At 38.6% G+C, this 13,124-nt stretch overlaps 1 protein-coding gene across 8 annotated transcripts in view; it reads right to left on the reverse strand.

Moving 5' to 3' along the window:
• The window catches only part of ARB2A (ARB2 cotranscriptional regulator A), a 498,151-nt gene that overhangs the window by 430,080 nt on the left and 54,947 nt on the right, over positions 1 to 13,124 (reverse strand). For all 8 annotated transcript variants that reach the window (XM_075541276.1, XM_075541283.1, XM_075541275.1 and 5 more), the window contains one exon: positions 11,683 to 11,783. In XM_075541276.1, coding sequence (XP_075397391.1) covers positions 11,683 to 11,783 — 101 coding nt within the window. The remainder of the gene's footprint in view (positions 1 to 11,682; positions 11,784 to 13,124) is intronic.

Consider the following 13,124-nt stretch of genomic DNA (forward strand, 5'->3'; position numbering starts at 1 on the left):
ATTTACAGCCAAATAATACTCCGTTGTATGAAGACACATCTTGTTTAGTGATCCATTGAAAACACATCTCGGTTCTTTCCAAGCTACTCTATGACGGATCAGGTTGTCATTAACACTTAACATAAAAGTGTTCACATGGGTGCATGTCTTCACTTCTCTTTAAGGACTGGAATTGCAGAGTCGGATAGCAGCTCCATGGCTATATCTGGAGCTGCCAGACTAGCTTCCAAAGTAGCGAAATCATTTTACAGTCCCACCAGAAATGTTCAAAGCCTCATTTTCACCAAATCCTTTACGTTTGTTCTTTCTTACTAAATTCATTACCCTATGATTGTGATCCACAATTTTCTAGTTTCTACTAATGCAGAACTTCTTTTTTTTTAATGTATTTACTAGCTTGTTGAGTATCTCCTTTAGAGAAATGTCTACTCATACCCTTTAATCGCTTTTTTATTATATCAATTATACTTCAAAGGGATTTTTAAATATCTGTAAAGGTTTTTATGTGTGAACTTTAGCATTTCCTGTGTACATCATATCTTGGTGTCAATATAAATTTCTACCTTGCATCCTTTCGAAGTGGAGCATGTCCTTTGGACCTGAGATGCCTGAGCACGAGCCAGAAGACAACTGTGACAGCAGGATTAGTACAGGGGCAGCAGCAGCAGCAGAATCAGGAACTAGACATGAAAGAGTGGTGAACATGCCAGCGCACAATGCAAGTAAAGTGCTTTGGGGTAGGAGGGTGTGCTGTGGAGTGGGGTGTCTCAGGGCATCCAATCAGGAAGCTGGGTTTGCTGGCCTCCAGAGCTGGAGCCAAGTGCCTTTGGGTGGAGGATTACAGCTGAGGGGAGTCCCCTCTCAGCGTTTATTAGCAGCCCTAAACTATAACCTGTTAACTTCCACAGAGTAAACCGTATAATTGCTAGCATTAAATGTGAGTTCTGTGTAGTCAATGCAATGAACCTTGGTGAAAAAGTAGAGAATATCGTGATGTCAGAAGTAAAAGCATTGGAAGCATGGGGGCTAGTGAAAGAGAGAAGTACGGGATGTGAGAAGTGAAACTCTTGGTTCTTAGAGAGTGACTTTGGTTTCTGTTACCTGTAATACCTAAAAGGAATGTAAAAAATGATATGCTGCAGCTGAGAGAAAAAACAAAACACGTAACTGGCTAATTTGCCAATACATAATGGACAGGGAGCCAAGGCAGCCACAGTCCAGGGGCAGAGAAGAGAAAATTAAATTGGAAAATTCTTAGGTGAAGAGTTGTATGCTTATTTGACTAAACTATGAATATTGAATGTTTCTCCTACCTGGTATTATAAATAAGGCCTACATGTGTAATGGAAATAAATATGATTATCATAAGTGTAAAAAGCTTGAAAGTCCACCTACAGCCTATAGTTGACTGGCTATGCTAAAAGGAACATTAGAAATTGCTCAGAGAAACAGGCTTTATTTTAAGCCAGAAGCCTATGTAGAGTAAGGGGCTTGTGTAAAACCTGAGTCACACGCAGAACTGCTACAAGAACAATAGGTTGATATTTGAAGAGAAGACCTGCAGAGAAAAAAAAAAGATCATTTGTTCCTTTGAACTGTGAGTAATTAGCTTACCATTAGATGTAGCAAAAGTGGAAAAGTAAATGTCCATCAGAAAGCGCCCCTTCAAGGGCTGAAAGTTAAAGGGAGCTACTAAACTTAAGGTAACCACCCGGATCCAATCACTGAGAGGAAAATGGGTAAAATGCAGCAATGAGAGTGATTTGGACATATTCCAGTGAACCCACTGAACACTGTATCCACAGAGGGTACAGAGAGAAGAGCTGGTTGGTCTGAATTTTAAAGATTTGTGTGGTTACTGAGCCTATGGGCATAATGTAGCCCAGTGACTCCCAAACTTTCTACCACCTCCTGTTCAGAAAAGAATTAATACCTCCCTGGCAATTAAAACCACTTGTACTTAGCCCCAGTCCAGGATAAAGTAAAGGTGACTACTTTTGCAGCCCCCTTGGAACACTGCAGTGGTCCACAGGGGCATCACTCACTTTGGGACACACTGAAGCCCATAGGGCTAGGGGCTGATGCGTGTGTGAGAAGCATGTTCTTTTAAGATCACTGCCTGGACTGCTATACATTTCCTATTTTAATGCCCTCCTTGTTTTCTTATGGGAGAAAGAAGGGTCTTTCTACTGCCGAAAATAGTCTCAGAAACCCACCACATGGGACAGTTCTACCCAGTCCGATAAGTTTCCTATGGGTCGGAATCAACTCAGTGGCAGAGTTTGGGTTGTTTGCTTTCTTGTGCCATATATTAATCTAGTAGGTATGATTCTGTCTTTGGGAATGTTAATAAAAGTTCTGCCGATCACTAACCCCCATTGCGTAAACAATGTCCAGTCACTTAAAAGGTTAAGCTGTATAAACCAATAATTCATGTATTGAGTTCTGAAGCCAGGTTTTATTGTATGATTTCCTTTTTTTCAACAATATTTTAAATTCTATAGTTTTGGCTAAATTAATGACCCTATCAGTAGATGAATTTATACCCCAGGGGGATGACTTAGAATATTTTCTATAATAAAAAGACAATGATGTCTCTAAAGTGAACCATATATATATGAATAGATTTGGATCTTGCACTTAATTCTAGCTCCAATCTAAGAACAATTCGTTCTTAGGACATAGTCTTGCTAGATGGTTACGCTAATGGAAAGATCACTGAAGAAGTAATGCTATCACAAAGTGTGGTGAAGAAGCCACATGGTGCCAAGTTATCAGAAAGACCAGTGTCTGGGGTCTTAAAGGCAAGTCTTAAAACAAACGGTCATCAAAGTGAAGTATCAACTAAGTCCTCATGAAAGAAACACACTTGCCTGTGTGGGCAAGGATTGTAAATAATAAAATCTAAATCCTAAAGAGGGAATGGTATGAGAGCTGAAAGTCAGGACTCCTGGTTTGCAGAAGGCTGTTGACAATGGGGATCTCGAATCCATCTGCAAGGTTCCCACATGGATGACGCCTCCACTGAATCCCCTCTGGCCATAATGGAAGGATGTGAACAGCCTTGCTTTCAGACAGAAAGCACTGTAAAGTCGATCAGGGCACATACATTTAGGTTAAAATATAATACCTTAATCATTTGATCTTCCTTTTGAACCAGTGTAAAGTTCTTTCAATTTTTAATATTTTCTGCTTCCTCTTTGATTGAGTTTTCTGTTTTGTCAAGACATTGCTGATTGTTGTTTGTTTGCTTCCAGGATAGGTAAATTTACAGACAGTAACTGGATTACTTAGGAGTATGGCAAGGGAAGATGAAGGAAAATTGGGAGCTAACAAGAGAAGAAAATGTTTTGAAATTGATTCTGCTGATGACTCCAGAAATCTTCTTAATATGATTGAATGGTTACATTTATGGTATGTGATCTATTTGCCAATAAAACTTATATCCTTATCTGAAGTGGTGGAAGCAGCAGAAGTCACATGCCATGCTGAGTCTGGAAGCACCAGTGCTGAGGAGCCAGAGAGGTGGGACCAGTGACTGTGAATCTGTGAGGCAGAATAGTCCCTGGTCCATGCCAGAAGTCTCTTGATCCATGTACAGGATCTGTGTGGGCACATGAAGTGACCTAGAATTTCCATTCTTCTCAAGGCTACCCACAGCTTGCTGTGATCCACACTGTCAGAGGCCTTTGCATAGTCAATAAAACACAACACAACATCTTTGTGGTATTCTCTGCTTTGAGCCAAGATCCAGCCGATATCAGCACGGACATCCCTTGTTCTACAGACTCTTCTGAATCCTGCCTGAACCTCTGGCAGCTCCTTGACAATGTGCGACTACAACCCTTGTGGGATGATCTTCAGAAAATTTCACTTCCATATGAAATCGCTATTAGTCCAAGATTGGAGCATTCTGTTGGGTCACCTTTCTTTGGAATGGATACAAACATTGAAAATGATGATGGCAAAAAATGTGCTTGACACAATGGATGGATGGATGGATGGATGGATGGATGGATGGATAGATTGATGGATGGACGGATGGATTGTGATAGAGTTGCATGATCCTCCAATAAAATAATTTTTAAATATATACATATGGCCAAGTAACTGTCTTCCAAATTTCATAGCATAGCCAAGTGAATGTGTCATATTCTTGAATATGTTATCTTCAAAACCAGTGTTATGAGTGCTTTGTAGAATGCTACATTGTACAAAGTTCCCTTGGTGTATTAGCAGATAAAGTGTTTTTTCTGAATGTTCAGCTTAAACTTTTCTTTCCTTAGCTTTAGGCAGCGACTGCTATCTCACAGTCTTGAGAGATTAAGAATACTTTCCTTACTTCATGTATAGTGTTGTCTTAAAGGGATCTTGTGATCAGGTCCTCTGGAGTTGTCTCTTTTCCAGTCTATACAAGTATAACAATTTTAGGATATATTATATGTTACCTCTTAATCTTACTTTCTTTGCATTTTGTGGAAATTTTTTCTTGCTAAATGTTTATACCAAGTACAGACTTTCAAAAAGTGCACTTAATGCCAAACTTTCCCATTTTACATAAAAATACATATCTCTGAAATGACAACTGGCTGAAACAGGATAAATGTTTCAAATCACTACCACTCAGCAAACGAATATATTCTCATTTTATTCAACATTTGTCAAACAAGTATTATTGTGTGGTAATTCTGGGCCAGGCTCTGTGCTAGGCTTCAAAAATAACAAATAAACAAAGGCCCTAACATCTGTAAGCTAACAGTCGAAAGAAAAAAGAGGTTTCTAAGACACTGGACATAAAATTAAAACAAAGGGAGATATGAGTTATGACAGTGAATATTTGGATCGCTAAGAATCTAGGAGTCAATGAAGGCTTTACTAAAGCCATACTTAAAATATTACCTAAAATATGAGTAGCATTTAGACCAGAGGTCCTCAAATTTTTTAAACAGGGGGCCAGTTCACTGTCCCTCAGATGATTGGCGGGCCGGACTATAGTTTAAAAAAAAAAACTATGAACAAATTCCTATGCACACCGGATGAGTCGACTGCCAAGCAGGACGGGCAGCGGCGGCAAAAACACCTGGTGGGTCAGATAAATGTCCCAGGCGGGCCGCATGTGGCTCGCGGGCTGTAGTTTGAGGACCTCTGATTTAGACAATGAAGAAAGGGCTAGGTGCTAAATACAAAGAAGAGAGATCATATGAATGTGGGGACGAGAAAAATACAACAATCCTTATTATCCACAGATTCTGCACAGGTGAATTCCCTTGCTCATACCACGCGTCCTTTGGTACCCCAACATCAATACCGATGGCATGTTTGCAGTCATTCGTAGGCTACAGCACGCACAGAGCAATGAAAAGCTTGAATCACCGTCACACAGTCCCAGCTGAGGTCAAAAAGGTAAGCTCTACTTTCTTGCTGAATCTCAGGGACTATTCTTTTCATGAGGTATTTAGCGTCGTCTTTCCCACATTTCCATGCTTTGAGTTGGTGATTTGGCTGTTTAGAATGACCCCATACATGCAAACAGGCTGTGATTGCTTACAGAGAAATTGAGATAAGCTTCATTTTCATTCAGGCAGAAGTTACAGGGTAGGCCATCAATTGTTATGAAGGAATCAATCAGCTATCTTTTAAATAAGGTGTCTCAGAATGGGCACACATATAAAACAAAGCTTTGAACAGTTGACAAAAATGCTGTGACCAAACCTCAAAGAATGTGCCCCTGGGAGGGAGCAAAGGTTTTATATGAACTAATGATGACCGTGACTTTAGAGACTATAACCACTTTGACTATTGAAAAGTGACCGCAACACCAAATAACTCAAAAAGTTCACAATGGTTCCAGAGGTAAGAGTACAACAGGAAGCGGCTACCCAGGTTGGGTAGGGTCTTGTAGGTCATCTTAAGGAGCTTGTGGCTTCAGAGCAGAGCGGCAAGAACTCGAGACAGGGTGATGAGTCAGCAGACCTCCAATGACTATCTATCTTCACCGATTCCCATGTGGTTGAATTTAATGGTCATTTCATCTTTCTTTGTCTTGGCATATGGTATAACTTCCAGCACATCACTTTACCCTTCTGCTATTTTACCCTCTACTTCAAATGGACTGCTCAGTTCAGTCTCCAATGCTGATCCCTCAATTCCTCATCTCAATGCAAAGTTCTCTGGGGTTCCGTGCTTAGAATGTGTATGTGTACATCCCCCGTCCCATCACCACCACCACCACCTCCATTGCTTCAATTCATTCTGTCCCATGGTGTTTTTTTTCCTAAATACTTATACATGTATTGTGTATATGTATCTGCCTCCTTGTTCCTCAACTGAAATATAATCTCGAAAAAAAACAGGGATGTGTATCTGTTTGTTAATTGTATGGTCTTGGCCAGGACCTAAAATCCTGGTAGGCACAAAGCAAGCAGTTTAATAAGTACTTGTTAATTTCATAGTTAAATGAATGAACAGGTAGATAAAAGGAGTTCCAACTAAACCGAGCACAGCACGAATGTAGAAAATCACAGGAATAATCCTGAAATGATGAGATGCATGAATTGAGAGGAAAAAGGTACTTGAACTTAACTCTAAGATATCTGGCCAGGGCAACAAGATAGATTAGTGACATATGAGAATACTTTTCCTGAAAAACAGAAAAAGTTAGTTCTGTTTGGGGTTCGTTTTTGTTAGTTGCTTGGGGTTGTCTTTTTCTTTTTGCACAGGAGACCATTTATTAGTTCTGCATTGTGCATGCAGAGTATGGAGGGCTTAAGGTAACATTGTTTAGTAATTCTCCACTAGACAACAGAACAAAGGGCTAACTTAGAGTGAGGGGAATTATATTCTGAATTGTCCTGATAAATATTAACAGAAAGCCAAGCTGATGAGACTACATAAGTGCAACTATTCTCTGATTAAGCCCACTGACAATATATTTATTAGTATAGGGAAAATCAAAATTATAAAGGAAATGCACAAACTCAGGCAATAAAATAAAACCTTTTTTCATCAATATATTTATTGAATTAACAGTTTCAATTTAACAGTACTTAGTGTTAACAAAAGGGAAAATTCAGAAAAAATAGGTTTCTACCTTCCTATCTAGTGCCTCCACCACTCATTCTTCAGTCTGCCAGACTATGTTGGCTTGTATGATGCGATAATGCTGGACGCTATTCCACTAATATTTCACACGCCACCAGGTTTCTTCCGAACTCCCTGGCTAAGTGAGACTAGGAAAAAAAGACCTAACGGTACCATCACAAAAATTATCCAGTGAAAATCTTGTAGGTTACAAAAAAACACTGTCAAACTCGTTTGTCATCAGCATTCCATCAGGAGGGATCAATCGCAGAGAACTTCCTGTTTGGTGAACTAGCAAGAGAGGCCCACAGTGAGATGGATGGGAGCAATAACCTTAATGATGGATTTGAACGTGCTAGCAATCAAAAGGATGCTATAGGATTGGCCAATGTTTAAGATGAGGAGAGGCGACCAACCATGTTTTGTTGAACATTACTCAACAAAAACACGTGAAGGTAAACTAAAAAGTATTGCTACTGTGCTCCAAGTCATACGTGCACAGATTTACTTTATTTTTAATGTGTTAAAACATGTCTCTGTTATGATCAACCAAACAACATGTCTCTGCAATGAGTGGATGGCTGCAGGTAACTTTTTCTAGTAATCTACTTATCTTAGTTTCAACAGAGTATCTTCAAAAACATATTCTACCAAAACAGTAGCATCTGTGGCTAGCTGCAGGGCCCGTTAAATTCAAGGTCAGCAGGTTTTTAGAGTTTGGTTCTTTGATCCAAAAGATCATTGAGAATCCACAGTAGATAAGGTTAACAACAGAAATTTATTTTCTGACAGTCTAGGAAATAGAAATGTTTGAACAAGCTGATGAAGCACGGAACGCATTTGTTTATGCCAAGAAATTTGGAAAACAACTTCTTGGCCAATTGAATGGAAGAGATTTATAATTGAACTAAAATTCCAGAGAAAGGAGTCCCAACAGAATGTTCAACTTATAAAATAATACCGCTGATATCACATGGAAGTAAAATTTTTCTGAAGATCATCCAACAGGGTTGCAGCAATACATTGACAGGGAGCTGCCAGCAGTTCAGGCCTGATTTAGAAGAGGACATAGAACAAGGTAAATCAGTGCTGACGTCTGATGGATCTTGGCTGAAAGCAGAGAACACCAGAAAGAGATTTATTTGTGGTTTGTTGATTACACCAAGGCATTGAGTTGTGTGGATCACAACAAACAAGAACATATTGCATGGTTTAAATCAGGAAAGGTGGGCGTCAAGTATCCTCTCACCATATTTTGATCTGAGAAACTGTATACTAAGAAAATAATCAGGGAAACTGAATTATATTAAGGAAAATGTAGCATGAGGATTAGAGGAAGGCTTCTGTAGCAAGCTGAAAGAAACAGATAACACAACTCTGGGTGGCAGAAAGTGAGGAGAACTTGAAGCACTTGCTGATGAAGATCAGGATGTCTGCCTTCAACATGGATATAAAGAACCTGACCAAAAGGTAACCTTACCAAAAATTAACAACCTAATGATAAATGGAGAAAAGATTGAAGTTGTCCAGGATTTTGTCTTCCTTGGATCCACAAGTAATGCCCATGGAAGCAGCAGTCAAGAGATGAGTTGCATCAGTTAAATCTGCTAGCCAAGACTGCTCTCGAGCACTGAACAGCAAGGAAGTTACTTTGAAGACTAAGGTGCGCCTGATCCAAGCCGTGGTATTTTCAAATGCTTTGTATGCATGTGAAAGTTGGACACTGAATAAACAAGACTGAAGAAGAATCAATGCATTTGAATTGTGATGCTGGAGAAGAATACTGTAAGTACCAGGGACTGATAAAAGGAAAAACCCATAAGTCTTGGAAGAAGTAAGGGGCCAGAGTCTTCCTCCTTAGAGGCAAGGATGGGGAGATTTTGTCTTATGTACTTTGGACATGTCAGGAGAGACCAGTCCCTGAAGAAGGACATCATGCTTGGTAGAGAGGCAGGGGAAAAAGAAGGCCCTCTATGAGATGGATCGACACCGTGGCGCCATAGGAAGAGCTGTGGGGATGGCACAAGACCAGGTAGTGATGTGTTCTGTTGGGCATAGTCATTATGGGTTGCAAAAAAGTTGACTCTCATGTACGTGTGTGTGTAGAGGGGGAGGGGACCCTTCAAATTCTTTGTGGAAAAACAGAGTTACGAAGTTATAGAATTTTGCCACAAACTTTTTAAGGAGCCCTCATATACACATATACACATATTAAAGACATATTTTGACATTACCATTTATATCTCTCCCACCTCCTTTAATTAACAATATCTTCACAAATTTTCAGAAGTTATCCAAACTTATTAAAAGCTATGCTTTTGAAATTATAGGTGCATAGTATAAAAGCCTATACATATTAACAAAAGCATTTGTTTCACTATAAAAATAGAACTAAGTAAAGTATAAAAAAATTATCTTTTGTGCACTTATAGCACTGTACTCTAAAAATACACTGTCATCTCAGTTTATTTTACTTACACAATAAGTTTAATTTACATAGAGATGACAGAGCATTTCAGGAGCAAGTTTTAAAAACAATTTCTGCTGAATGACTGCTATCTCCTTAAGAAAGAAATAAACATAAACCAAAACGGCAGTTGTGAAATATATATAGTCACTCTCAGCGGAAAAGAATCTCCATATTCAGTAAGAAAACACTAAAAAAAAAAAAAGGAACTTTGGTTTAGATTACTGCCTGAAGTTAAAGTCTATTTCCTTAAAACTTCAACTTTTTAAGGGACGCTCCACGGCAGTAACCTCAAATTTGTACTGTTTTCTGAATCCTAGCTTATAACATTGCAAAAGAGCCCAGGAATTCCTAAATGCTTAACCATGCTCATGCAAAACCCAACACAGACCAAGAGGCAGCTGTTCACCTGCAACAAGGGAAGGCTCTGTGGCTTAAATCAGGAAGGGTGTCTTTCAGGGTGCACCCTTTCATCACACCCATTCCATTTATATGCTGAGCAAGCAATCTGAGAAGCTTGCCTCTCATGAAGAATACAACATTGAATGGAGGAAAACTCATTTAAAACCTGTGATATACAGATGTCATAACCTTCATTGCTGAAAAGTAAATAAATGTGAAGTGACCTTATAGGATAGGGTAGCACTGCCCCTGTAGGCCCTCCAGACTGTAAATCTTTATACAAAGTACAGTAGAAAGCCTGTCTTCCTCAGAAAGGCCTGTGGTTTCCAGCTGCAGACCTTACAGTTAGAGCCCAACAGGTAACCATACCCGAGGGCTCCATTTGCTATCTGTCTAGTGATACACTCAACAAATGTGTCCAGTAATACACTCAACAAATGTGTCTAGTGATACACTCAACAACTGTGTCTAGTGATACACTCAACAACTGTGTCTAGTGATACACTCAACAACTGTGTCTAGTGGTACACTCAACAAATGTGTCCAGTGATACACTCAACAAATGTGTCCAGTGATACACTCAACAAATGTGTCTAGTGATACACTCAACAACTGTGTCCAGTGACACACTCAACAAATGTCTAGTGACACACTCAACAAATGTGTCCAGTGATACACTCAACAAATGTGTCTAGTGACACACTCAACAAATGTGTCTAGTGATACACTCAACAAATGTGTCTAGTGACACACTCAACAAATGTGTCCAGTGACACACTCAACAAATGTGTCTAGTGATACACTCAACAAATGTGTCTAGTGACACACTCAACAAATGTGTCCAGTGATACACTCAACAAATGTGTCTAGTGACACACTCAACAAATGTGTCCAGTGATACACTCAACAAATGTGTCTAGTGATACACTCAACAAATGTGTCTAGTGATACACTCAACAAATGTGTCTAGTGATACACTCAACAAATGTGTCTCTGTGGATTTTGCTAAAAATAAAGACAGTATGGCAAAGCAAAAATGTTGGCTCCACAAAACAGTCACCTGAACGACAAATAACATTTTCCAAGGCTCCTACAACAGGACTATGTGAGCTCCCTAATGTTCACAAGACCGATTCCAAACTACTCCACTATTTTAACTTTTAGTCCAAATAGAGTAGAACTTAAAGCAATACTGATTGCTTATGGCAAAAAAGATGCAACTTCTAAACACATTTTTTAGTTAAAATTTGTCATGGATTTGTTTTCCAACATAACAACTCACTAGACAATATTAAGTCTATGGAATTTATACATATACATCAAAACATAAAACAGACTCTACACTAACATAACCACTACCCATAATCAAATAAAAGAAAATAATCAATGGCAATTCCTGATACAAGTGAGATCTATTCCTACATAGGTAAAAATCTGTAGCAAAGGGAGAATAGGAGCATACAACCCATGTTTACCAACATTTAGTGGAAGAAAAGGCTCAAAGCTTTTTCAGGGGCTTAAAAGTTGCACTGGCAGTAAATGAAGCTGACTGCAACAAAGAATTTGTTGAGAATAGAGGTTGGCTCACTTCTTTCAAAATGAAAGCAAATTTACATAACCTTAAAGAGCAAGTAGGATTTTTTTATAAATCAGACATTTGTAATCTGGAGAGTTACTGTATTTAAAATCAGAACAAATGATCTTAACAATCTATAGAGAGTATATGAACTTACCTCTCCTAAAGCCTCGTATCTTTTCTGATTCCATCTGTGCAAGTCTTCCCGGTAGTTAAAAACAAATGGTTCCCCGGTTTTTGTATGTCTTAGCTGCCCCTCTAGAAGACAAACAAGCAATATTCTCTTTATGACTCTGATTATATTCATAATAATATTGAAATAAATCAAATCTGATAATAATTTTAAACAACGGACATTTTATTTTTTCACATTGTATTTTTTGCCAAATATCAATATGATGCAAATATGTTAAACACATAAAAGAATGAATGGTTGAGTATTGAAAAACTATGCTTCTTCATCTTCATTTATCCAATCTAAGGCAAATAAAAAATAATTGGGGGTCTTCTATATATAAAGATCTACTGCCATAAGCTCTGTCCTCAAGACACTCAGAGGCTACCTAAGGAAGCAAAGTGTAAATAGCAGAAAGCTAAGCAACTTTTCAGGAAATTAAACAATAATGAAATACAATAGTAAGTACAAAGAGTATTGCCACCAAGTTCTAGAAATCTATATTCAACAAAACTATCAAAATGTGACGTTATAGTTTCTTGGTATATCCTCCCTTCCATCTTAGTCTATGATAAGGTGATGTTTCCATCTCTCTAACTCTCCCCACTAAGAATTCTGCCTTCTTCCATTTATACTATATTAAAAGGCATCCTCGAGGGTCTCAAATCATATTTCTTTGAGATGTTGATTTGATGGCAAGATCATGACTGTAGGCCAGTGGTTCTCAACCTTCTTCATGCCGCAACTCTTTCAGACAGTTCCTCATGTTGTGGTGACCCCCAACCATAAAATTATTTTCATTGCTACTTCATAACTGTAATTTTGCTACTGTTATGAATCAGGCGACCCCTGGGAAAGGATGGTTTGACCCCCAAAGGGGGTCGCAACCCACAGATTGAGAAATGCTGCTGTAGGGTTTATGAGATGGACTTTACAATAGCCACCCTCCAAAATGAACAGTTACATTCTGTGATGCACAATTTTTTCTCAAACAATTTTCCTGACCTTTTTCTCGGGTTTCCTTTTTTTTTTTTTTAAATAAAAAAAGATCTCCATAATAAGCATTGTGATTGTCCCATGTCTTTTGAGAGAATATATCAAGATGATCGTTTGGGGGAAAAAATGCAAAACAGTCACCATACCCTTCTGAAGCTGCCTTGAGATTCATTTGATATCCACTGTATCTGAAGCTGGCCCAGGAGATTCATTTGATATCCATTGTAATTGGACTTTTTTTTTAAGGCACTCTATAGAAAGACATTATTACTGAAAAACTCCTCTACAGTCATCCATTGATCAAAGATATGCTTACACTAATTTTTATTCTGAATAAACCTATGCACATATGAAGTAGAAGCTTAATAGCAATGCTTTGACCCACCCTTGTAAATCGATGATCATGAGTTTGGGAGGAAAAAAAAGTT

Source organism: Tenrec ecaudatus, chromosome 2 (genome assembly GCF_050624435.1).
Source record: "Tenrec ecaudatus isolate mTenEca1 chromosome 2, mTenEca1.hap1, whole genome shotgun sequence".
Lineage (NCBI taxonomy): Eukaryota > Metazoa > Chordata > Mammalia > Afrosoricida > Tenrecidae > Tenrec > Tenrec ecaudatus.